The following is a 24,800-nucleotide window of genomic DNA, read 5'->3' on the forward strand; positions in this document are numbered from 1 at the left end:
GGGCTGTGGATGAAGAGCGGAAGGAGTCTGCGTGGGTGTGGTGTGTGTGTGAGTGTGTGTGTAAAACAGTGGGTTTTCAGGGCACAGCAGGCCTTGGAGGCTGTGTGTAAACACCGCAGGGCCCGAGTGACAGGGTCTGGTGGCTGTCAGTGGCCGGGTGTGAGTTGCAGAGCCTTGCCGGGGGAGGGGGGGGAACGCATCGGGGGTGGCATGTGTGTGGTGGTCGTCGTCGTTGGGGGTGTGTGGGGCCATTGGGGGTGGTGTGTGGGTGGTGGTGGTCACTGGGGGTGTGGGGGTGTGTGGGGGGCCATTGGGGGTGGCATGTGTGTGGCAGTGGGGGTTGCTGGGGGTGTATGGGTGTGCATGGGACTGTCAGGGGTGGCGTGTGTGTGGTGGTGGTGGTCGTTGGGGGTGTTTGTGGGGGGCCGTTGGGTGTGGCGTGTGTGTGGTGGTTGTGGGGGTGTGTGGGGGGCCATCGGGGGTGGTGTGTGTGTGGTGGTGGTGGTCGTTGGGGGTGTTTGTGGGGCTGTTGGGGGTGGCATGTGTGTGGTGGTTGGGGCTGTTGGGGGTGTGTGGATGTGGGGGGGGCTGCTGGGGGGGGCGTGTGTGTGTGGTAGTGGTGGTCATTGGGGGTGTGGGGGGCCGTTGGGGGTGGCGTGTGTGTGTGGTGGTGGTGGTTGGGGGTGTGGGGGGCATTGTTGGGGGCGGTGTGTGGTGGTGATCGCTGGGGGCGTGTGGGGCCGTTGGGGGTGGCATGTGTGTGGTGGTGGTGGTCGTTGGGGGTGTGTGGGGCCGTTGCGGGTGGCGTGTGTGTGTGGTGGTGGTGGTGGTGGTGGTTGTGGTGGGGCGTTGGGGGGCCACTGGGGTGTGTGGGTGTGCGTGGGGCTGTTGGGGAGGGTCGTTGGGGGTGGGGGTGTGGTGGCGCGCGCGCGGCCTGTGCGCGCCGCCCGGCAGCGCCTGTGTGCCAGTGACCGGCCGCGTCAGGTGACGCGGGTCACGCAGCCGCCTCCCGCCTCCGCCTCCCCTGCGGGAGGCTCTGCCTCGCGCTCCGCGAGCGGCGCGCGGGGGAGGGGAGGCGGCGGCGGCCGCGGCACGGCGCCAGCCCGGCACCTGGGCCCCCCCGGACGCAGAGGGGCCCTCGGAGCGGCGGGGAGCTGCCCGGAGCGCGGCCGGCATGAGCCAGGTGCCGAGGAAGATGCAGGAGGAGGAGGAGGGGGACGAGGAGGAGGAAGAGGAGGAGGAGATCGTGGGGCTGGCGGGCTACGGGGACGGGGCCGAGTCCTTCTCGGACGGGGACGCGGAGAGCGGCGGCGACGAGACGTGTGAGTGCCACCCGCGGCGGGCAGCGCCGCCTCGGCGGGACCGGCCCTGCCGGCGCGGGCAGCGGGGCCGGGGCCGGCGGGGGGCTGCTGCCGGTGGGGCCGGCATGGGCCGGGGGAGGCGCGGCGGGAGCGGGGACTGGCCTTGGGGTGGGCTGTGGGGCGGGGGCCAGCGCTGGGGGCAGGTGTGGGGTGAGGTGTAGGGGTCTGAGGTGTGGGCTGTGGGGCAGGGTCTGGCCCTGGGGGCAGGTGTGGGGTAAAGCAGGGCAGGGATCTGGGCTGAAGCGTGGATGTCGAGGTGTGAGATCAAGCCGCCCCTGGAGAAGGCGAAGGTTTGAGTGCCGAGCTGGGGGGCTGTAGGTGACTCAGGCTGGGCCCCGTGTGTGTGTGGGTCAGTGAAGAGGCAAGGCTGGGTTCTTGGGGAGTCTGGGGCAAGGGGCAGGGAGCAGGGCATGAAGGGAGCTGGGGACCAGAGGTGTGGGGAGAAGGGAGACCGGAGGTGAGGGGAGATGGGAGCCTGGAGTCAGAGCAGGCCTGGGGGGCATTGGGGGCGGCAGTGGGAGGGGGTCAGCTGTGAGGCCGGGGCTGAGCAGGGGATGCTGCGGGGTGACCGGTGGAGGGGACGGGGACAGGGACTGTGGGGCAGTTCGGCTCTGCTGTGGGGTGGGGGAGGCTCTAACACAGGAGCAGAGCAAAGGATGTCAGGTATGAGGAAACATGGGAGCAGAAAAGGAGGTGAAAGAAACACAAACAAAGGGGAAGAAATCTTTCAGTTCTTTTCGCCTCTTTGGGGTGCAAGTTAGTTACAGAAACGAGCAGTCACAGCCTGGTGATGTGACTTGAGCATGCCAAGGAGGCGGGGGGGGGACGGGTGTCAGGCTATAAAAGGCAGCACCGTGCAGAGCTCTGTATCCAGGGCTGCTCTGCAGCTGTGAATGTCAGTCCCCACAGTGGTAGGGCCTGTTAAATGTCTGTTGTCTGTGCATATAAGGACCCATATTACTCATGGCATGTCCGTGACAACATGGATGGTGATGCTACAAAGGACAGATTTATCAGGAAAAGCAATCTCATTCAGTAAAAAGGCATGCCAGGTCAGTGCCTGTTGCTTCCATTCAGAACATGAATTTGTTCTTCTGAAATATTTTTCACAAAGGAGCTTTGGATATATCAGGGGTGAAAAAATTTTGCTTTTTTTAAAAGAGCATGATAAAAGGCCATGTTTTAAGGTTACTTCAATTATTGGCGTGCTAGAACCCTTCCTCCTGGAGGCCCAGTCCTACAAGCTGCCAAGGGAGGTATCACATTGACTAATACAACTTTGGGGTGAGAGAAAAAAATGTTATTCCCCTTGGTGTTTTGAATGTTATTCCTTCATGGTGTAAGTTTAGGTATGCAGCATGCCAGGATGTAAAGCTATAGCAGAGACTACCTAAACTCTTGTTTGAAACTACTAAGGAATTGCCTTTGTTTTGATGCAAGGAGAATATGTTTTAGCATGTTTATTTCGTGCTAAGGTAATTTAGTATTTTCTATAGGGAAGTAATCCATATTCTGTCCTCAGAGGAACTTATTTGGCTATTTTTCAATAGGAACCTTGTTAAATTGCTAAAAAATTCAAAATTTCTTCAGAGTAACATCAGAATATTGTACTTAATTGAAACAAACCTTTATATCCAGAAGAGCAAGACAAGATAGTTCATGCAGAGACCTCTTCCCATCCAGGATTAAAACAAAGGGTCATTTTAACTGTCCAGAGCCACTGGCTTTCCATTTGCTTCTGAAGTCTCTGGAGGATGAGGGCTAGAGTATATTTAAGAGGAAGGGGGGTAGGATCTGGATCTGAGTTTTGTGTATTTAACACTTACTGGGCTGCAGGGGAAGGGGCTTTTCTTTTCCCAGTTTCTATTCCATCTCTTCCTGGATCTGTGCAGAAAATAGTGTAAAATGCAGTGTCACAGACTCCACTTTTCTATATAGAAAGAATGAAAGGGCAGTAAAAGGAGAGTGACTTCCATGCATGACTGTTGAAGGAAGGAAGAAGCCAGGCGTAAAAGTAAAAACATAAATTATGCTTGTAGGCACGTGGGAGATTTCAAAACTTGCTGTTGGTCCTCTCTTAGCTCATACTGGTTCTTATCTCCCACTTGAATGCTGAAACCAATGCTCTTGTCCTCCTCGGTCTTCTGACTTTACACATGGGGTCATATTAATAGACCTTAAAGCACTTAGTTATGTAAAGCCTAGTCATCTTCTTGATATATGCAATTAAAAAGTATTTACAAGTGGGAAGATCTTTTGCATAATGTCTGAGGAAGTAGCTTTAAGTCATATGCTTGCGGAGTGCAGCATTTGTGGCAGAGTAGAACCAGGTCTTCTGGTTCTGAGTCTTTTCTTTAGCCACAAGAATTTCCTTCCACCAGGCATTTCTGCAATGTTTGTAAACCCACAGTAGTTGAACAGCTTTCTTGATTGCATATGAGCTTTTTCTGTTAACTCTTTAGGCTCAGGCCATCTGTTAGCATTGAAGATGTTCGGTGTATGTGTTTTCTAAGACTATTGTCTTGGCAGCACTCTAATGTGTTGGAAATAATACGGTCACAGTAATATTGGAAATTGCATAAGATGAATAGGCTTGGAAGTACATAAGTGGAAAGTTTGGGAGTGATATGTCCCCTGTACATAAAGGTTAAAACTTGACATTTGCTCTGTGCAAAAATGAATGAAATAAGAAATGTGTTTCAGCTAACAATAGGAAAAATTATCTTTCTCATTACAGACCAGATAATAGTTTAGTATTTCTTTTATTCATATTATAATCACACTCTGTAACCTCGTCTGGGAAGTTGCAGTGATACATCTACTGGCATTTCCATGGCAAATTAAAGAAGGAGTTGTCATGTACTTTGCAAAAGAATGTGGGCAGGCAGTGTATCATTTTCAGTTCCTTTACATATAAGGTAATCTCTAACTCTCTCTCAAAGGAAAGTGCTACAGCACTTGCAATTTAGTCTTAGGTTTGGATGATATTCATTTACATTTTCCTATCTTTGAATGGGCAGAATTTCAAAATCTAAATAACAGTCTGACTAGCAAAAGAGTTGATGTTCATTCTACTCATTAATATCTAATTTCACTTGCAACTGTATTTTTTTCAGTATGTATAAAGCAGTAGTATAAAGCAGTTCTTTGTTAGTAAGCATTCCAGTTCATAAAAATGTACAAGCTTGAAAAAATTTAATATAAAAACAATGTAAACCCCCAAGTTATTTAAAGTATTTTTTTTAGATACATGTGAGTTGTTGGCCAGATTTCTTTAAGAAAAGGGGATTATGTAGCTAGCCTGTCCGTGTTCCCATTCCTTTCTCATCACCTATCAGAATTTTGGAAACTGCTGACCACTTTCAACCAAATTTGAAAGAAAGGAGAAAAGTCTCAAAGATAATTAAGTTCCTGCGAGTCTGAAAACTGGTCCTGGGAGGAGGAGAGAGACCCGAATGAAAGCCTCTGAGCAAATGTATGTGTTCTCTTTGCCCAGAGCACATGTGTGAACTGTCCAGCCAACTGATGTGTTTAGCTCCAGAGCAGCCACAGCATGTTATATCTGTTATTTGGAGGATGTGTCATAAGATACATGGGGGAAGTTGGGGTTATTGTGGCGGGAAGGGGACACAAAGTACAAATCCATAGCAAATTAGACTTTGTAAGTTCTGTTGCATGCAGAAGGGAGTTGGAGTTAAATTCTTTGAAAAATGCAGTAAAGTATCAGCCAGAAGGCTGTTCTTTAAAGGCTTTTATAAAGCACGTTATTCAAACTACTTCTTGTAAAGCTTTGAATAAGTTGTTTTCCCTTCTGATGGCCAAAATGCTTTACAAATTGCAGGATGTATGGATATATGTACATTAATGAAATCATGGTTATACATTTGGCATCTGTAGAAAACTTGTGCATTAAAGAACAGGTTGGGGTGAAAGAAACACTATTAAATCCTGGATCTTTGTTTTGTTTTATTGACAAGACAGTACCTACCAAAATAGAAAGTACTGTAGCATCATCCTAGCGCAAAGGTTTATTATTCCTCTATAAGTGGGAAGTATTGTGGCATGTGTTTTTTCCAGTCACAGAAAGATGCTGCTATTACTGTTCAGGTTGACAGGAAGAGTAGAGCAGTATGTTGACTGCAGCTTATTACTTTGTAGGTATTGTTGCTTGCGTGCTTCATTAGGAGGATGGACTGCTTCTTACTGAGCTACCAACATCACCTCCTGCAGCTATTTTTCTTGAAGGGGTTTCATCTGTGCACTGCTCCAACCTGACAGTGTTTCACAGATAATAATTGACAAGAACACAGTATGTGGTAATACATGTCAAGGCCTTTCAAATGTATTTAAAATGCGTAGGATCCTAGTAGTTAATGAGTTCTCAACACTGTATCAGTCACTGTAGTGACACGGACTCAGACTGAGTGGCATACCACTCATGAGCCAGTAGATGCTGCCAAAGGGATGGTTTATGCTGACACTGTAAGACATTTACTTGTGAAGCTGTAATTCTTGGGTAACTAAGACTCGGGAGGTACAAACAGACATGACCCAGAATTTACGTTCCTGATGCACATCCTGCTCTTGTGTTTCCAAAAGCTGTGTATGAGGCTTGAAGAACAGAGTACAGATTTGATCATCACCTCTGGATGTGAAATGCACTCCTGTGCAAAGGATTTCTTCAAGCTTTCCTTGTTTTTCAGCTCATTGGGTTTTGTAATAAATGGGCAGGCTCTTTTCTGGGTCCCCTCTGCCCAGATGTTGACTGTGAATAAAACATCTCTTCTGTAACATTAGTACATAGAAGCATCTGTTGTGTAGCTTTAACTTCTGTAGTGGTAATGCTGCACTGAGTTGCTAAGCTGTAGTCTTTCCTCATGTTATACTTAATTATAATTAATGTCTAGAAATGGTCCTGATCACTCTCTTAACACATAACTGGAAAATTAACTCCTGCTGTCTTGTTCCTCTTAAAGCTGAAAGATGAGGCTGGGACTCAGATCATTCCATTACTTTAAAACTTGTGATTGGCCAAATCATCAAAACCTTAGGGTATCTAGTTCAAATCGATTTCTAATCTAAAAAATGAAAGTGTTTAGGTTAATAAGAAATCAGTAATACAAAGATAACTGACTCTCAAGTGAATACAAACTACTACTAGGGGTGGGTAGAGGAGGTGACAAAAAAGGGATAGAAGACTTAATAAACTTCTTTTCCTTGTCAGGTTTTCTTCTAGGTGTCTTGCTCATTATCTCTCCCCAACTTAGTTTTTCCTGAATAACAGTCTTAACTTGAGAAGAACTCCAGATAACTTCAGTGTATTTGCCTGTCCAAGAACTACAAGATCAAAACTTAAATTTCTGTTTCTGAAGTTGCTTCTTTTGTATTTTAGTGCTTTTGGAATAAAATTGGTCACTTACGTATGTGGGGTATATGCAAGAAAGACGTGTGTATGAACAGATGTTTGTGCCACTTCTCTGTGATTCAAAATTCATCTTGTCAGAAAAGGAGAAGGAAAAGTAATTGTTTTGTGCTCTGAATTGATGTTGAATAGTTTGTTATGGAATTAGTGAGAGAAGTCTGGTTCTGCCTGACAGCTAGTGTGTTTAGCCTGCTGTCTGATAGTGATTTAAACCTGACCACTGTGTGCTGTAAGCTTTATCCTGCAGGTTTAGCGCTGGCATCTCAGTTCTGTGTTGCTTGTTTGACACTGCAGATAGGATATCACAGGAGTGTTTGAAAGCTTTTTACATTCGCATACAGTACCATTTTCAGCTTGGTATCAAAGGACATTTCAAAGTTACAGGCCTACTCTAAATGCAGCAATTTTTAGCTATTTTGATTAGAGATACCTGAAACTATTAAGCTGGTATACCCCAGGTGTGGATAGCTATACATTTATGTCCTTATGGATGTAACAGTATAGTTTACTCACAGAAATACCTTTATGCTAATATAACTGCATTGACACTAAAAAATGTTCCGTTTTAGTGACACCCATTTCAAACTAGGGTAGGTAGCATAAGAAATCAGTGTGTTCCCAGGCCTTTGTTTCGCAGATAGGCAGGGAGTGTGCTGTAATTGTATTTATTGGAGAAGAACCTCTTACAGAGTTTAAGACAAATTATTCAATAGCACATGAAATCCTAACCACCTTAGAAATGGACTCCTCATGAGCCCGGTACTATCTTGTAAGTCCTATTGCGGAAGAAGTGTACGTCTGCTGAGTTGATCTCTTGCTTCCTATAGCTTCTGGGATGTCTTAATTTCTTAAAGGAAAGAAGCCCTCCTGTGGCTTTTGGAGTTCACACATTTAACTAACACAAACTCACTCCTCCTGTCCAGCAGTGTGATGTAACTATCTGTTGTCAAGGGTATTTGTAATTGGATGAGATTGTTTTAAAGCTGAGTTAGAAATTTATGTGGGATAGTGTTGTTATTATTAGAATCACTTTAGTACTGGTATGTATTACATATTTTGAAATTTGAGTTTGCACACTGGGCTAGTACTTCTTGAGCCTTTGTATCAGTGTCAAGGTTATAACATTCCCTCTGTAAATAGAAATTGGAAAGATCCAAATGAGGGCTAACCTACAGGCTGATAACCCCCTTCTCTTTGCATTACTATTGGGATAATCTTTTTCCACCTACATCAGTCCTGCGCCAATCTGTTCATACTATTATTTTTGATTATTACTGTTAACAGATAACGCATACAAGTACACACATGCAAATTTTTTAGAGATGGGTGGGGAGGAAAATGTTACTGGTTTTGTTTTCATAAACAGATTTAAGTAAATTACTTGAACAAGAGCCTATCGATACAAAAAGAAGCTTACTACTGGTGTCAACTTTTTATGATAGTTACTAAACACCGAAATTATGGATAGAAAGACTAATCCATAAAATGACAATTTAACAGAGATAAGTTATTCTGTGTTTGGGCAATTTTGCTGTTTTTTTTCCTCTTTTTTTTTTTTATTGCTAAGGTAGACAAGTTTGGTGAGAATGAAGACTTTTATCCTAAAATGTGGGAAAATAACTTGCACACTTCTGGTTTACTTCCTCTAATTATGTTATGAGGAGCACCTCTAGCTTTGGTATCATGCACATCTGAGATTTTAAGTTCTATAGAATGCCTATTTAAGTCTCATTGAAAAAAGATACAGTCCTGAAAAGGTCATAATTTGAAGCAAGTATAGGACATGTGTAAAATAAGAATGTTTCATAAAAATAAGTCGGCCAGCAATAATAGCCTCTTGCTAACTGTTGAATTCAGGAAATAATTGGTCTCTCTTAATCAGGTTAGAGGTGGCTCTTCATAAGAAATTATCTTTCTGCCTATCATTGAGGGATCTTTCCCAAAGGTATGGGAAACAGGAGAGAAAATGTAATGGGAACAGATAAATTCAGGACATAGCCTGGCATTCCTGGCAGGAAGCAGACAGGGATTTATCTTATGCTGGGATTTGGCAGGCCTAACTGGTGGGGAACCTGAAAGGCAGAGAGAGCCTGTATCTACTGCAGTCAAGGAAACAAAGCTATTGGAAGGCCTCAAAGAAAATATAGTGGAAAGGACAGTTTACATAAGTTTTCTGAGCAGTTTTAGAGAGATTTCCAGGAAGGAGAATGCATTAGTCATGATGCACCATATTTCAGAAATAACTGGTAGGGCAGAATAATGTGAAGAAGACTTTTCTGTATCAGACCAGTAATTTGCTGCAGTTAAGATTTAAAAAACAAAACAAAAAGATCAAAGCCTTTCTGCTTTGGAGAGAAGTAAGGTTATTTCTCTCCCTTGCCAAAAGCATTCTATGTAAAAGTTGGAAATGTAGGCAAAAACTGACATACTTTTTATTAAAATATTTTTTCAGAATGGCCAGTAATAGTTTGAAAATGGTACTTAGTAGTACTTCACATCTGTCCTTCATGATGCTTTCTATTTCTACTGAATGTTTTCAGTGAAGTTATTTTAAAAAAAAAGCAGTTTTTGCATGATACTGTAGGACAGCATGCCATCTATGTATTTTTATAAATTCCAGACCAAACAGTAATAAGTATGTATAAAACCACAGCATTCATTTTTCAAGGTTTTTGTCTAGAAACATGAGTTTGTTTTGTATCAGCGTTGTAACATGAGGTCTTTTTCCACCTCCTGCTTATGCTCAGATAAACACAGATATAACGTGCCATTTCATTTACAAATCAACAACTATGTTTTTAAAACAAATCAGCTATTTTTCTGTTTTGGAGAAAAAAATACAGTTAAGTTATACAGGTGGATGTACTACACAAATATTGAGTGTATTTGCCATATTCAAAAGTAAATTATTTATACTTGCACTGATTTTCTACATGTTAATCAAATTATATCTATTCCATCTATTCTTAAAGAAGCAAAGAATATTAAGTTGCAGTAGAAAAGATGTATCAGTTTTCCTCCAAAATCCAGACTGGGGTAGGGAAGGGAAAATGCTTTTTTGTAGCTTCTGAATTTCCAAAATTACCATGTCTAGGCTTTAAGCTGTAGAAGTACTGTAAAGAATTTTTTTTTTAAACCCTGCTTTTTTGTTGTCTTAATCTCACACTGTTGGTTTACGTTATGGAAAAAAGAACTGCAACTCTCCCTCCCCTTCCCATATTAGTGTATGTAACTGAAAATGTTCCATCAGGGTCAAGTCTTGCAAACTAAAAGGACGCTAGATTGAGATTACCTCGCTGAGAGTTTGCAGTCAGATCTCATTTCCTTGGTTGGTCTAACCCACCAACTTTGTTACATTGCCAATTACAGTGTGTCATGAAGTGCCTAGCGCAAAAAGCTATCGAAAAGTCAGTCTTCAGGCTGCTGTGGGAGAATTGCTGAAGGGTTGTAAAAGGGTGCTAGTCTTTTAGTTAAGAGTATATTCTTTAACTGGATGGTAATGATATTAGTTACTACACAAAAATATACTTTCAAAACCTGCAGCTGATTATGATGGAGAGTAAAATTAGATATTTTAGGGTGTCTGTGTGTGATTATATTATACTGCTATAGTATACTATTTTTCTTCTTGTGTTATTTCATTCAGTTTTGGATTTCAATGATCCCTTCAGTACTGAAGTTAAGCCAAGAATCCTACTCATGGGATTGAGAAGAAGTGGGAAGTCTTCCATTCAGAAAGTTGTCTTTCACAAAATGTCACCAAATGAGACCCTCTTCTTGGAGAGCACAAACAAGATCTGCAGAGAGGATGTTTCCAACAGCTCCTTTGTCAACTTTCAGATATGGGATTTTCCTGGGCAAATTGACTTCTTTGACCCTACATTTGACTATGAGATGATTTTCAGAGGCACTGGAGCACTGATATTTGTTATTGATTCTCAGGTAAAAAAAGGAGGGAAAAAAAAAAAGGCGGAGGGCTTTTAAGCTACTTTTTCTTTTCTTCCTTCAGCAATAGGGAAATGGAGTGGAAAGCATAAAGAGATTTTCTAAAGCAAATAAATGACAACTTATGGTTACAAACACATTTAAAGAAAGTCATTAAAACTGGAAAAACTGTTTGGTTATTTTTAATGTCTCTCTTCAGGATGTTCAAAAACAGTTAACTAGTTTGCTTTAACATCTCAAGCTTTTTGCTCGGACTTCCAAGTGCTGACAGCGTGAGATCAGTGCACGTGCTGGATGTAGGCTCAGGCTTCTACTTACAATATCAGAAAACAAAAACAAAAACTTAAGCTGTTGTTGAACTGTAGCATTATCTAAAACTAAGTATCATAATTTTTTTTTTAACATTCCTACAGTTGTAGCTTTTATTTTTCCTTCATTAGGATGATTATATGGAAGCATTAGCTCGGCTGCATCTTACTGTGACCAGAGCCTATAAAGTGAATCCAGACATCAACTTTGAAATCTTTATCCATAAAGTGGATGGCTTATCTGATGACCACAAGATTGAAACACAAAGAGATATTCACCAGAGAGCAAATGATGACCTTGCAGATGCTGGATTGGAGAAAATTCACCTCAGGTGAGAGAAGTTGCTGTGCAAAGAATCTTAAGTCAAAGATGAGAGCAGCTTATCTGACAAGTTATACTTTTCTGTTCTGTTGAAGTAGCAGGCAACAAGAATTTGATGTATAAAGGAAAAGGTTAGTCACAGGCATTGCATTTGACCTGAGCCCAACACAGGATTGTTTTTCTGGGTGCTGTCTTGGAGAGAAAGATGGGAAGTACTTACAAACAGACGACGAATAAGCCTGAGTCTTACCAGTTTTTGCTGCAGCTGCTGTCTTGAAGTAAAATAGTTTGGAAAATGGCAGCCCCCAGTAGACTGTATTTGCCAATCATATCCCTTTGCCTTCTTTGAAAGCCATCCTCTGTCTCATAATCCCCTCCCAACCACTAGTCCTTACTGCTGCAGCCTGCTCAGAGCTGCTTGGGAAGACAGATGCTGTGTCTCTCTGCTATGTCTGTGGAAAAGGAGATTACTGTAGCCAATAATAAAAAATAATGCATTACTGCAGACTAGGAACTAGGAGACATCAAGTTTTCATGTCATTCTTAGGATTTAAAGCCAAGTACAAATATATTAATAGAGACACCTGTTTCATGAACATGCCAACTCTTAGAGCTTTTAACACCTTGACTGCATCATTGTGTTAAATGAATCCACAGCTTTCAAAATGTAAATTGCAACATATAGATTCAGTAATATTGCTCTCTTGCAGTATGAAAAATACTTTCCTAAGAATACCAAGATGAGAATTACATCATAAAATTCTACATGAAGTGCTAGGTTGCAGTGTCTAGGATTTTGCCTATAGACATGTACTGTCATGCCAAATATAATCATGACAGTATACAGTTTCCTGTATGAAGTCCTGTGTTTCAATTATAACATGTATCTTTTGATCACAAGGCGTAATTGCATGATTTTAGGCACTTGGTGTTTTGACGATATTTCATTTCACTCATATGCAAAGTACATCATGTTCACAGTATGTGGCTAAAAAGAAAATATGGTGACATTTTTTTCCAGCTTTTATCTGACAAGCATATATGATCATTCTATATTTGAAGCCTTTAGCAAAGTCGTACAGAAACTGATTCCACAGCTTCCGACACTGGAAAATCTACTTAACATCTTTATTTCAGTGAGTACTTGTTTACATACTTTGTGTTTATATCCAGCTGTGTACAACACTCATGTTCAGATATCTGTTGAGAACCTTCTGAGAGATTGTGAGCAATGTGAGCTTCCAGAGAAATTAGCAAAAATTTGTTGAAATGTAGTGACATGACACTCGGCCCCACCTTCCTGTCTATTAAACAGTCTTGCTGTGCTACTGAGATATTCACAGTAACCTACTGAATGAAAACAACACATAAAATGGATTAGCAGTCATTACTTCTCTACTCATACATTAACTTGAATATTGCAAAGCTGTGCATTTGTTTGTTTTTTAAGTAGTACTTAGAATCTGTGTAAATAAATTCTTAAAGGAACATTGTCTAGTCTGACCTCCTATGTAGAACAGTCTATAACACCTCCTAGAATTATTTCTACTTTTTATTGAAGCTTACCTCTCTTAAGAAAATCTTCACTTGTCTTAAAATTTCCAGAGATAAGAGTCCATTTCAAGTTTACTAGTTATGCCCAAGGCCAGCTGGGAAGCTTTGTGTATCTAGTTACTTGTTACCACTGAAGGGGTGATTGCTTGTTCCACTGTTCCTGTCTGTGTGGTCCTCTCCCCTCCTTGTACTGGTTCTGGCACTCACCTATTGCCTCATGGAATCACTCTGATACACACTAATGCGGCAAAAGATTGTCCAGTTCTTCTGACTGTTTAGTTAAAAGCAGCTCATGGAGGAGTCCAGAATGCTCTTGTTTTGGCACAAGATAAGATGGGCGAACATGTGGCCGTGAGCAAAGGTTACAGAGTGGGTAGGCTGGGAAAAGGGGAAACTCCCCCTTTTGGTGGTAGTTAGGTCACTGTGAGTTGTGAAACTGTACTGTTCTTCCCAGTATTATAATTTTGCACCTTGCATATAGCACAAATTTGTCAAGCTTCAATTTCCAAATAAGGTATTCTCTTGTCCCTTTTGTGATTTTGACGTATTGGGATTATTTAATATTGTTCAACAGCCTGGTAAGATAAAATTAGACTTCACAGTCTTTTAGTACTGGGTGTGAAATTGGAGAGAGAAGAGAGAGAAAGAAGTTGGATGTGTTGCTGAAAGGAAAGGCCGGGTTTACAAGAAGATCTTTCTTCAAAAGCCTGTTCTCTTAATAGTAAAGCAATACATGATGCTGGTTCATAATAAACAGTTTGTTGCAGTAAACTAATTCTACTAGAGTTGCTGGACTACTTGCCAGTTATCATCCAGTCTTGAGCTCCACATAGGGTAGAAAGGTAATGAAAGGGTGATGATTATCCAGTTCTGGAGCAATTAGATATTATGCTGAATATGCTACTCAATCTTAGAGCTGTTTTCTTCTAGATGGTTGCTTTCCTGGTACCAGTCATCCCAGTCACTCAGATTGTGACTCTGCTCTCTATATGGCGTCTGCTTGTTGCTTGAAACTAGTGGAGAGACTGTACTGAACCACCAAATAAATCAATCATAGGCTCTTTCCTGAATGACTGGGGGCAGTTTTTTGTGTGTTTTGGACACCCAGGAGGCAGCTTCAATAATACCTAGAATATCACATGTAATTGGTAAGGAAGAACAACTCTCCCAAATGAATGGGAACTTCGAAAAAGTGTTCTTGAGAGATGTTCCCCAGTAGGGGAAAGAGTCTCAAACTGTTTTTTTTTTTTTTTTTTTTTAAGTCCAAATAGAGTATAATATGGTTCGTTAATGATGTGCAGCTATGTCTTGCTCTTGCTGTGATTCTGTGTCCTCAGTTTGCTTGCCTTCTGTTGTGGAAGAGCACTGTAGGTAGGAGACTTGGAATGAATTTTTGTGCAACCATAGGAAGAGAAAACATTATTCTCCAGGGCAGAATTGAATAGTGGGGGCCTCTTCACTTTAACAACTCAGTGAGAACAAATCAGGTTGGGAATCCTGACATGGATTTTGGTCATGCCTTACCTCAGGAAGCCGTGTGTTGGATATCAGAGTGTGGGTTTGGTGTTCTGGTTTAGTTTTTGCAATTGAGCAATATTACTGAGGATATGCTTTAATTTATGCCATGAAAACTTTCCAACACAAATAGCTGGTGATTATGAAAATAGATCTGTGGTCACTTTAAGTTCATATTAGGTTTTTGCATAACTTTTTATAGTGCCACAGTGTGTGAGCTTCTGCATTCTTTACTCCAGCTGCCTGTAAAGCATAAAATAACACTGTTGGTTTGGCATTCAAAAACCATGTAAATCTTCACTAACACTGTATAAGCTTCATGTAGAAGGATATCTGCTTTTTAACTACCATGGCCATACTGAGTAATCAAGTTATGTGGCATGAGAATGTAGATTTTCCTTTTTTCTTTTAGGGCTTTTTTGTTGTTGTTTAGAAAAATGTGCATTAAAAACAATCAATGAATTATCATGGAGAAAGTAAAATTAGGTATTTTTTGTTAATTATTTAAATTTCATAATCTGTAAATCCAAATGCAGTGTTTAATACTCACTAAATCTTCTGTTTGCCACAAGGCCTGTTTAAATTTTGCTTTTGACACTGTCTCCCATAACATCCTCATAGACAAGCTCAGGAAGTGTGGGCTAGATGAGTGGACAGTGAGGTGGATTGAGAACTGGCTGAATGGCAGAGCTCCGAGGGTTGTGATCAGTGGCACAGAGTCTAGTTGGAGGCCTGTAGCTAGCGGTGTGCCCCAGGGGTCAGTACTGGGTCCAGCCCTGTTCAACTTCTTCATCAATGACCTGGATGAAGGGACAGAGTGCACCCTCAGCAAGTTTGCTGACGATACAAAACTGGGAGGAGTGGCTGATACCCCAGAGGGCTGTGCTGCCATTCAGAGAGACCTGGACAGGCTGGAGAGGTGGGCGGAGAGGAACCTCATGAAGTTCAACAAAGGCAAGTGCAGGGTCCTGCACCTGGGGAGGAATAACCCCCTGCACCAGTACAGGTTGGGGGTTGACCTGCTGGAAAGCAGCTCTGCAGAGAAGGACCTGGGAGTGCTGGTGGACACCAAGTTAAGCATGAGGCAGCAATGTGCCCTTGTGGCCAAGAAGGCCAATGGTGTCCTGGGGTGCATCAGGAAGAGTGTTGCCAGCAGGTCGAGGGAGGTGATTCTCCCCCTCTACTCAGCCCTGGTGAGGCCCCATCTGGAGTACTGCGTCCAGTTCTGGGCTCCCCAGTACAAGAGGGAGCAAGTCCAGCGAAGGGCTACAAAGATGATTAGGGGACTGGAACATCTCTCTTATGAGGAAAGACTGAGAGAGCTGGGTCTGTTTAGCTTGGAGAAGAGAAGGCTGAAGGGGGATCTTATCAATGTGTACAAGTATCTGAAGGGAGGGTGTCAAGAGGATGGGGCCAGACTCTTTTCAGTGGTGCCGAGCAACAGGACAAGAGGCAATGGGCACAAAGTGAAACGCAGACAGTTCCATCTGAACATGAGGAAAAACTTCTTCACTGTGAGGGTGACAGAGCACTGGAACAGGTTGCTCAGAGAGGTTGTGGAGTCTCCTCTGGAGATATTCAAAACATGCCTGGATGCAATCCTGTGCAATGTGCTCTAGGTGACCCTGCTTGAGCAGGGGGGTTGGACTAGATGATCTCCAGAGGTCCATTCCAACCTCAACCATTCTGTGATTCTGTGAAATACTGTCCAAAATTCATGCCTATCTGTAAATGACTGCTGATATCCTCAAAGTTCCTTGAAAAATGACTTTTTAGGGCCAAATCCTGGCTTACTGTTCATAATTTCAAGAAGGAAAAGGATATGCCACTTCACCTAACCTAGGAGTGGGAGTAATACCACCAATTTTACTGAAGCCATCCCATTTAAAGAATAGAAACTGCATTCTGCTTTATCAAACCTACTATAGTTAAAGGACATGGTTTGAATTTCAGCTACCTGATATTTTTGACCAATCAAAAGTGAAGTTTTACATATATATTCGTGGTAGAGGATTTTTCCCAATGAATTGCTGTGTTCTTATTAGCCGTGGGACACTTCTGTCAAACACTCCATAGTGAACAGAGGAGCTCCTTGCTCATACTGTGTTTTCTTACAGTCTGGCGGGGCTATGCCACAGATGATTAATGCTTATTCTGACCCTGCTCTCATTGACACAAGTGGCGGAATTGCATTCAGCTGAATAAGGCAGCTGTTGGCTTTTGTTCTCTAACAAGGTGCCTCTTGCTCTAGTAAGAAAAATAGTTGATTTCTTACCATCATCTTCTGTCACTGAGCGTTAGTTACATAATGTCTCTTTGAACAGTGTTTTTTATATCCAGTGTTTCCTGACTTCTTCTGACCTTGTAATTATTTTTTGTACTGGTGTTTGTTTTTTCCTGAGCTGTTTCCTGATAAGCACTGTGGTAAGTCCTTTCTCTTGTCAGTTAAAGGCACACTAAAAACACTGGCAGATGAAATCTGTCAAGTCATGCCAATACAGTTTAAGTGCTTACTACTCCTGGCAGTCCATCCTACCACTTTGCAGAAGTTTTTGTCACCATACAAAGGTCAGCAGAAACATATGGGTGCCTGTTCCTCAGCAGGTCATAGCATGACATATTAGTTTAAACTGAAAATTATGGTGGTTTCAGTTAAGATACCAAGCTCCAACCTGCAATAACTGAATAGCCACTACTCAGATTTTCTGCTGCCCCTACCACCAGGTGTGGCAGACATCTCAGGATGGAAACCTTTTAAACGGTCACTGCAAGAATAGACAGACTGCAACTTCTAGAGTTCTGAGATGGAAAAAACGCTTCTCATTGTTAAAGGTTATTATATTTGCTACTGAAATCTTAATATTTTAAGAACATTTTGCCTGTACAGCTGAATTTATAGCTGTATGTCTCTCCTTTTATAATAGAAAATTTTCTAATCAGCTCCTCATGAGTGACGCTGCAGAGTTTGTCCTCCAAACTCTTTTGTCTGAAATTACTTCTCCTTTTAAATAAGTCTTTTGGCAATATATTACAGGTATCTGTCTATATGATATCTACAGCTATTACTATACATCCCGAATCCTGTGATTAATGCTATTTGACAGTATCTTTTGAAGTTTGAGGTGCTGTGAGAATTAATGTATTATTTGAAAAGTAAAATTGCACAACTCTCACATGTGACCAGAATAAGCAAAATAAGTGTATATACATTTTTGTTCTTAGTGGTCAGAGAATATAGACTCATAGAGCCATGTAGGTTGTCAGGGCCCTCTAGAAGTCAGCTAGGCCAACCTGCTGCTCAGAGCCGGGCTGGTTAGAACAGGCTGCTCAGGGTTGTGTCCAGTGATGCTTTGAGCAGCTCCAAAGATGGGGACTCCACAACCTCTCTGGTCAGCCTGCTCCAGTGTTTGACCACTCTTAGAGTAAAAACTATTTCTTTTTCTTGTATCAAGTCAGAATTCCAGCTTGTCTGCTGCCGCTTGTCCTTCCACTTTGCTGCTCTGAGAAGAGTTTGGCGCTCTCTTCTCTGCGCACTTCCATTGGGTAGTTGTAAACAGCAATGAGATCTCCCTTTAGCCCTTGTACATCATGTGCTTCAGCTCATGTATCCATGTATATAAGGTATCCAGAGTGTACACTTAAATAAAAATATTATTCAAAACAATGAATTACTGAAATGTGCCGTTCATGGAGTCTTTTCCATAATGAAATACAAGAAATTTACCTCATACTATTTCATTATTGATGGGTGTTTCCAGTCTTAGTTCCTTACGTGTTGGTGGAAGAATTAAACCTCTTTAAAATGAAACTGTCCAAAATATTCTTGGCTATTGTACAGTAGCATACCCAGGTTGAAATCTTTGCACCTATTTCAGGGAATTGGGGAAGTGTGGGAAAGTGGGAAGGTCACTTCAGTCTCTTAACTGCTTGTTAAGTGGTTCACTTAGGAAGAGAAAACGAAAAAAAGGAAAAAATGTAAAAGAAAACCAAGCTAAAATTGCTAAAACATGTTAGGGGTTTTCAGAGTGTTTTTAGGAATTACAAAACTGCTGTGGCAACAGTCCCAAGCTATTAATAGGAAAGCCCATATACAGAAAAAATTTGGTTTGATAGCAGAAAGTTTCCTCTCTTCCTGTGTATTTGGTTTCTGAAGCATATTTGATAGCTTGAGCCTTAGCAATACTGAAAAATTGCCCTTTGTGTTTGTGCTGGGACAGCTGCCCAGCTGCAATCCCTTGGTATCAGCAAGCAAAGCTACTGTTTTCAGTTAAACAGTACACATTTTCTCCTCTTTTTTTCAGGAAACAGGCTTCTGGCAGTTTACCTTATCTACACAAAGAGTTTGAGCTGGGACTGAGCTAGCCTTCCTGGCTAGCCTCGTAGAGCTGCAAATATGATACATCTCCAGTATAGAGAGTGTCTTAATCAGCTTGGCAGGATGACAAGAACGTAGCTGTCATCACATTAGCCGTCCTTAGCAGTATCAACATGGCTGTGATCACCAATACTACTTGAACACTGAAAGATCATCACCAGAATTCTGGTCTTTCTTCTTTGATCTTAAAAGATGTTCTAAGAAGCCAAGCAGTACCACAGTTGCAGACCCTGATGAGACAATTTCTCAGTTTCCTTAAGAAATTAATTCCTAGTCCCTGCTGCTCTCAAAATTTCAGTTCCTCCTTGTCCATTATATCTTTTTCTTTTCTTGTTTCCACCTTCGTATATGTCCAGCTAGAATAACCTTAAATTACAGCCCTCTTCTTGTGTCCACTGTCAGAATCAGGAGCAAGACCCCACAAGCCTGACCTCAAAAGATTTTTCTAAAACATTTTCAACAGAAAATAAATGTAAGCTCTCCAGATGTTTTCCAGAGAAGGGGAGTTCAGGAGTCTGACTTGGCATTATGTCTGTTCAGATCCAGAAACTGCCTTTTTTTCTATTGCTTGTTCTTTTCTGCTTTGTGAATGTTAAGGCAAGCTTTTTTGAGCAGGGATGTATAGGTCAGTGCAGTGATCCTTTATCTTTGTTAGAAAGTCAGTGAGCATCACTGTTTCCTACAAAAATATGAGAGTGCTGTGCAGTTCTTTCAAAATCAGCATGATTGCAAAATAACTTTCACTTAGTCTAGCTTTTTATGTGAGAGGCAAATAGGGGAACAAAATTTGGTATTAATTTGAAGACATGGTTTCCATTTTATTTTTCTTTCTTTTTTTTAAATAGAATTCTGGGATTGAAAAAGCATTTTTATTTGATGTAGTCAGTAAAATCTATATTGCAACGGACAGTACTCCAGTGGATATGCAGACTTATGAGCTCTGCTGTGATATGATAGATGTTGTGATTGACATTTCTTGTATATATGGGTAAGTAAATTGTTAATCTTTTTCACAGATCTGTATACCTAGATTCTGAATGACCTCAAAATTAGAATGATGTGGGTATAAGCAATAACAAGAATGAGTAATTTGCCACAACAGTCAGGGCTGTGCCGAAGGAGGAAATAGCAGCTCTCTGAGGTACAGATTCCCCTGCCAGCAAGAAGCACTGTTCCCTGCCACAGCCTCTTTTGTGAACACCTTCCTCTTTCTATGCTAATAACTTTATTTGGAGGAAGGAGTGGGAAGTAACCATCCTTAAATAAAAGGAAATATTAACATTATCTTTTGTTCCCATGGCCAAATTTAACAGAAGGATGCTTGCCATTTTAATAAAAGGTGAGCCATACTTACTACTTTTGTTTACTTTAACAGCTAGTGGCCTCTAGTGGCCTCAAAGAGCTGCTTCACTCTTGCTTCAATCATCTGTTCGTCCTCTTTTCCCTCCATGGCCTTATTTTTTTCAGCTTCCTATCCTTTTCCATTAGCAACTGTTGTACTTATGGAGTAGCATGTACATCTCCTTGCAAATTGTATTACTGTTTTACATGGCTTGGCCTTTGGCCAAACGGAAAGCCAGCTATTCCTGGGAATGGCAGGAGCACATTAAGGTAGAACTAATGCATTAAGATGCATAGACTTTTAGGTTAAACCGCAGTATAGTTATTAGAAAGTGTAGCCTGGAATTCTTACTGATTTATAGGTTTCTTGCAGTCTTAGAGAAGTTACAAGGGAAAACCCTGGTGAAGAGCACAATAACCATTGGAACTCTGAAAGCATGACTAATCATTCAATATCTTTGTAAAACTTCTTGTATTCTGCTACACCTGTCAGATTTTGGATTCAGTCACTTCACTAACTGTACAAGAACTACTGTTTTGCAGAGATATACAATAAAGAATTCTGATTCTGTGGCCTTTTTTTTGTACAGCAAAGGATGCTACTGTTTAGTCCAAAAAATAATGCATTTAGTTATTATTTGTACAGCACTTGTGGGGCTTTCTCTTCACAAGATGTCACTCTGCCACTGTCTTTGCATAACTGTTTAGTGTTTGTCACCAGAAATCTTTTTGTCCTGTTTTTTAGATATAGAGATGTGATACAACAATTCATTTCTTCTCCTGCTTTCCTGAAGCATCTGTGGAACTTACTGTCTTAATATATTAACGATGCAATAGTTCTTGGAGATAGCTGATAGCTACACATTAAACAAAATCTGTGCATGCTTTTAGCAGTGAGGGTAAAATTGCGAGGTACGAAGCTTGTGTGGTGAATATCATCTGTGAAGGAGAAATCTCTTTTCATGATGCAGTGTTGCAAAAGCAAACATCTCCTGTAGAAGGTCTCATGATGGCTTGAACTATCAGTCAGCTGCCACTGCCCAAGCCAGGTTACTGGACTTGGAATCATCAGTACAGAATTACTGTTTCATTGTATTGTAGATGAAGTCATAGTATAGTTCATTAATAAGAAGACAGACAACTTTGTGATATATGATTTACAAATAACAGAGAAAAATTTTGGCTCCAGTTTAGCTACTTGGCAGTTAAGAGATCTGATTTCTAGTCCCAGATCTCAGATTTGATGTGGATTTGGATTTTAGTTTACACTGTCTGGTTTAAAGAAGTCTTCCTAAAAGGTTGATGAAATGAAAATTTCTTAAAAGTTTGAGATTATTTGATGAAAGAACTAAAGCAGGATACTTTTGTTAGCTCCTCTGGTGGCTTACCTTGTTTGTGTGTGTGTGTGTGTGTTTTAATTATTATTTTTATTTTAATATTGCACTTTAGGCTCAAAGATGATGGCACCGGGACTCCTTATGACAAAGAATCAATGGCAATCATAAAACTGAACAATACAACTGTCCTTTATTTGAAAGAAGTGACAAAATTCCTTGCTCTTGTTTGCTTTGTAAGAGAAGAAAGCTTTGAGAGAAAAGGTATTTTTCCTTGTCTAATATTGCCTTACTTTTGCTTTACATTTGCGAGTTAATGAATAACTCTGTGGTTGCCATTTGCTGATACAGTTTCTAGCTGTATCACAAATAAAAAAGGTAAAAACACCTTGATAGAGCTTATGGAGCATTATGTTTAAAGGTATGGGGTATTTGTGCTGGCATTAAGATAAGATGAAATCATATATATATTTGACAGATTTCTGATATCAAAGCATACAGTTTACATCCAGTACAGTGAGCTTCCATCTGCAACAGTAGAATGTGTCATTTTATCTTAGCTAACATTGCTTTGTACTTATTGGCACTAGCATATGCATTTGGAACAGCTTGCATGCTATAGCTAAGGGAAAATTGTTGAAGCTGGCAGACAAAGAAATATGTTTCTGCTTTTCTTGCCTCTAAAAGGAGGCTTTAAGAAGCAGCATCTTTATGAACTGGGCAACTTTTATATTTTGAAAGTAAAGCACATAAAACTTCATGGTAATCTCTCTGACCTTGGTCAAAGTCAATGCTAAAGGCTTAGCTCATTATCACTCTGTACACTGGCATGGCACTGTGGTACTGTGTTACTGGTCTTAGTCAAATGCCCTGAGACTGGAACTGAACTGTGGAAGAATGAGCCATTGTCGTCTTGGCTTGTGTCGCCTCCTTGTGCTATTAATTCACCAGGCAGTGTTGATGTGTTTGTGAATGCAGTACTCATGCTATGTCTGCTGGTGGATTGACAGAGTATTTAGCTTTCATTTTATAGAACTTAAGTTGCTCAGATTTCTCTTTCACAGCTGTACCAGTGTTATCATTTATGCATGTTAGATGCTGTCACTTTCATTTTTAACTGTGTTACATTGACATACCTACTAACAAGACTGTTTGAGAGAAGACAGCATGTTGGATAAACACTCACTAGGCTTTGTCTGTGACTGTCAGGTTTTTGTGTCTACGTCACTTGGGATACTTGGTGCTGTAATTAGTACATTTTAACTGTACAACTCTGGTATTATGGTGCAGATTGATTTTTGGTCCCTGGTGTCTTCCAAATAATATTTTGTTTGAACTCCAGTGAGAGGAAAAACAATTCCTGGAGGGGGGGGAAGTAGTGTGGCAGATTTAAAACACTTAAAATATATATCATCTCCTGTTAGGGAAATTAAAGTGAAAAAACACTACAGTATTTGAGTTAAGAGAGCTTATGGCATTAATCTTGAATGAGGTCATCAGCTCAGTACTAAAATCCTAAAATTGTATTGCAATATTACACAATTTGTAGCACTTAGTAAGTCTTCAGATTGAATACCAATATGGCTTTACAGCTTTTCTGTGGGATCACATTCAGCCCACTCGCGTGGTAACTTTGCCTATTATGCATATATGTAATTTAACAACATGTCTAAGGTATTATTTTTTAATTACAATGTCAGATGAGGTATAACTGGCTGTTATGAAAAGCTGTTACTTGGTAATATTTCTACTGGGTATCCATTTCAAAGCTTACATGTCAAAAAACCCAAATTCTTTGATTACTATATCCTACTCACTTTTATTTCAGTTATAAAATGACACATAATTTATGAAAGAGTTTAATTTTATCTTAGTATACAGAGTATTTCCCTAAAGCTCTTAATTAAGTTGAACCTTTATCTGCAAATGTACTTCTTCTGTCCATTTTCTGTAAGACTAGTAAGTATATTTAATACAGGACACAGTATGAAATTTAATGCTCACTGAATTACTTGTATTTATCAAATGTGCTTCTGCATAGCATATAAAAAATTGCCTAGAAGATTCACTGATTGTGACCTCTAGAGAGTGAGTGAGATATTTCAGTAAATGTAGAATATAAGCCATTTTTTTATTAACTTAATTTGTGTAAAGCTTTATTAATATGGAAAACACTTCTGTCTCTATAGGATTAATAGACTACAATTTCCATTGTTTTCGAAAAGCCATACAAGAAGTATTTGAAGTACGAATGAAAGTAGTGAGATCTCGAAAACATCAAAGCCATGTGCGAAAAAATAAAAGACCCACCCCCAATGGGACACCAAGAATGCCACTGTAACTGAGGCTTACTAGCATGTGGAGAGCAAAGCTTTTCTTCAAGTTGATGTGACTTCTGCATCTCATTGCACTGAGTGAAGAGGAAAACAAATGGGACTAATGTATTATATGAATTTTCCCTGACCCTTCAGAAAGCACTGTTTAAATATTTTTATCCAATCAGTTTTTTTCATATAGTGAGCACTTTGAGCAAAATGTTGTATATATAAGCATTGAGGTGAACACTTGTAAGAGTTTTCTTAATATATGCTGTAAACTTTTTTCATGCCATATTAAGAAAAATCAGCTGTGACAGAAATACTGGGTACATAATTTGCACTTTTTCATGTTTTCCTTGTGGAGTTGGACTTTGATATACTTAGTTTTTATGGTGATTTTGATGCATGGTGTCAGGTAAAATGTATGCTGTAGTTTATTTACCTGCTAAAATCAAATTGGTTAGTAAACAATCAAGAAAACTTGGTATAATGCCTTTTAAAATTTGTGACAGCTAATACCGAACATTCATACAGATCTAATTTCATATATTTTTCAATTTGTAAACTGAAGAATTATTTTGAAGTATGATAGCAATAAGCACCTTGCCAGGGATCATAACTGGTAGGTAAATATTAGCTTTTATAAAACAGGCTTTTGGCCAAATTTTACCCGGAGTTCTCCATAACACTGGTAATGCCCTCTGCTGGGTCTATTTTTATTCTTTACCTCAACATATACCACTAAAATACCTTTCTATAAAGATAATTGTTTTGTAAAATGGCTCTATGTTGCATTGGTATTTTTATAAGGCTCTGGAGGAGGGTGGTGTATGTGAAAGGTTGAATTTACATTGGTAAACTTGTTTTGAGAGTCTGTGCATCTGCAGTTGGTGCAGTGAAGAATCTGTATGTATTTTCATCCTGCCAGTACAAAAACTTCAGATGTGCTGATATGAAATCCTAAAGATGTTTGCACTGGTACATCTGCTATTGAAATCAAAAGAG

At 40.7% G+C, this 24,800-nt stretch overlaps 1 protein-coding gene across 2 annotated transcripts; it reads left to right on the forward strand.

Moving 5' to 3' along the window:
• The first annotated feature begins 1,017 nt into the window (after positions 1-1,017).
• RRAGD (Ras related GTP binding D) lies at positions 1,018-24,578 on the forward strand. Of its 2 annotated transcripts, none has more exons than XM_067293999.1 (7): positions 1,018-1,322; positions 10,430-10,725; positions 11,169-11,368; positions 12,380-12,494; positions 19,648-19,790; positions 21,593-21,741; positions 23,667-24,578. In XM_067293999.1, exons 1-7 carry the CDS (start codon positions 1,175-1,177, stop codon positions 23,816-23,818), a joined length of 1,203 nt encoding a protein of 400 aa, XP_067150100.1. In that variant the 5' UTR covers positions 1,018-1,174; the 3' UTR covers positions 23,819-24,578. The 2 variants fall into 2 exon arrangements, with proteins under 2 accessions (XP_067150100.1, XP_013804409.1); XM_013948955.2 differs by lacking the exon at positions 1,018-1,322 and adding an exon at positions 2,322-2,413.
• Positions 24,579-24,800: the final 222 nt, after the last annotated feature.

Source organism: Apteryx mantelli, chromosome 3 (assembly GCF_036417845.1).
Source record: "Apteryx mantelli isolate bAptMan1 chromosome 3, bAptMan1.hap1, whole genome shotgun sequence".
Classification (NCBI taxonomy): domain Eukaryota; kingdom Metazoa; phylum Chordata; class Aves; order Apterygiformes; family Apterygidae; genus Apteryx; species Apteryx mantelli.

Bases quoted from the DNA above. Each gene is read 5' to 3' on its own strand.
- RRAGD (XM_067293999.1), top strand. From the start codon at position 1,175: ATGAGCCAGGTGCCGAGGAAGATGCAGGAGGAGGAGGAGGGGGACGAG. The intron at 12,495-19,647 runs GTGAGTACTTGT...TTTTTTAAATAG, and splicing joins TACTTAACATCTTTATTTCA to AATTCTGGGATTGAAAAAGC. The intron at 21,742-23,666 runs GTATTTTTCCTT...CTGTCTCTATAG, and splicing joins AGAAAGCTTTGAGAGAAAAG to GATTAATAGACTACAATTTC.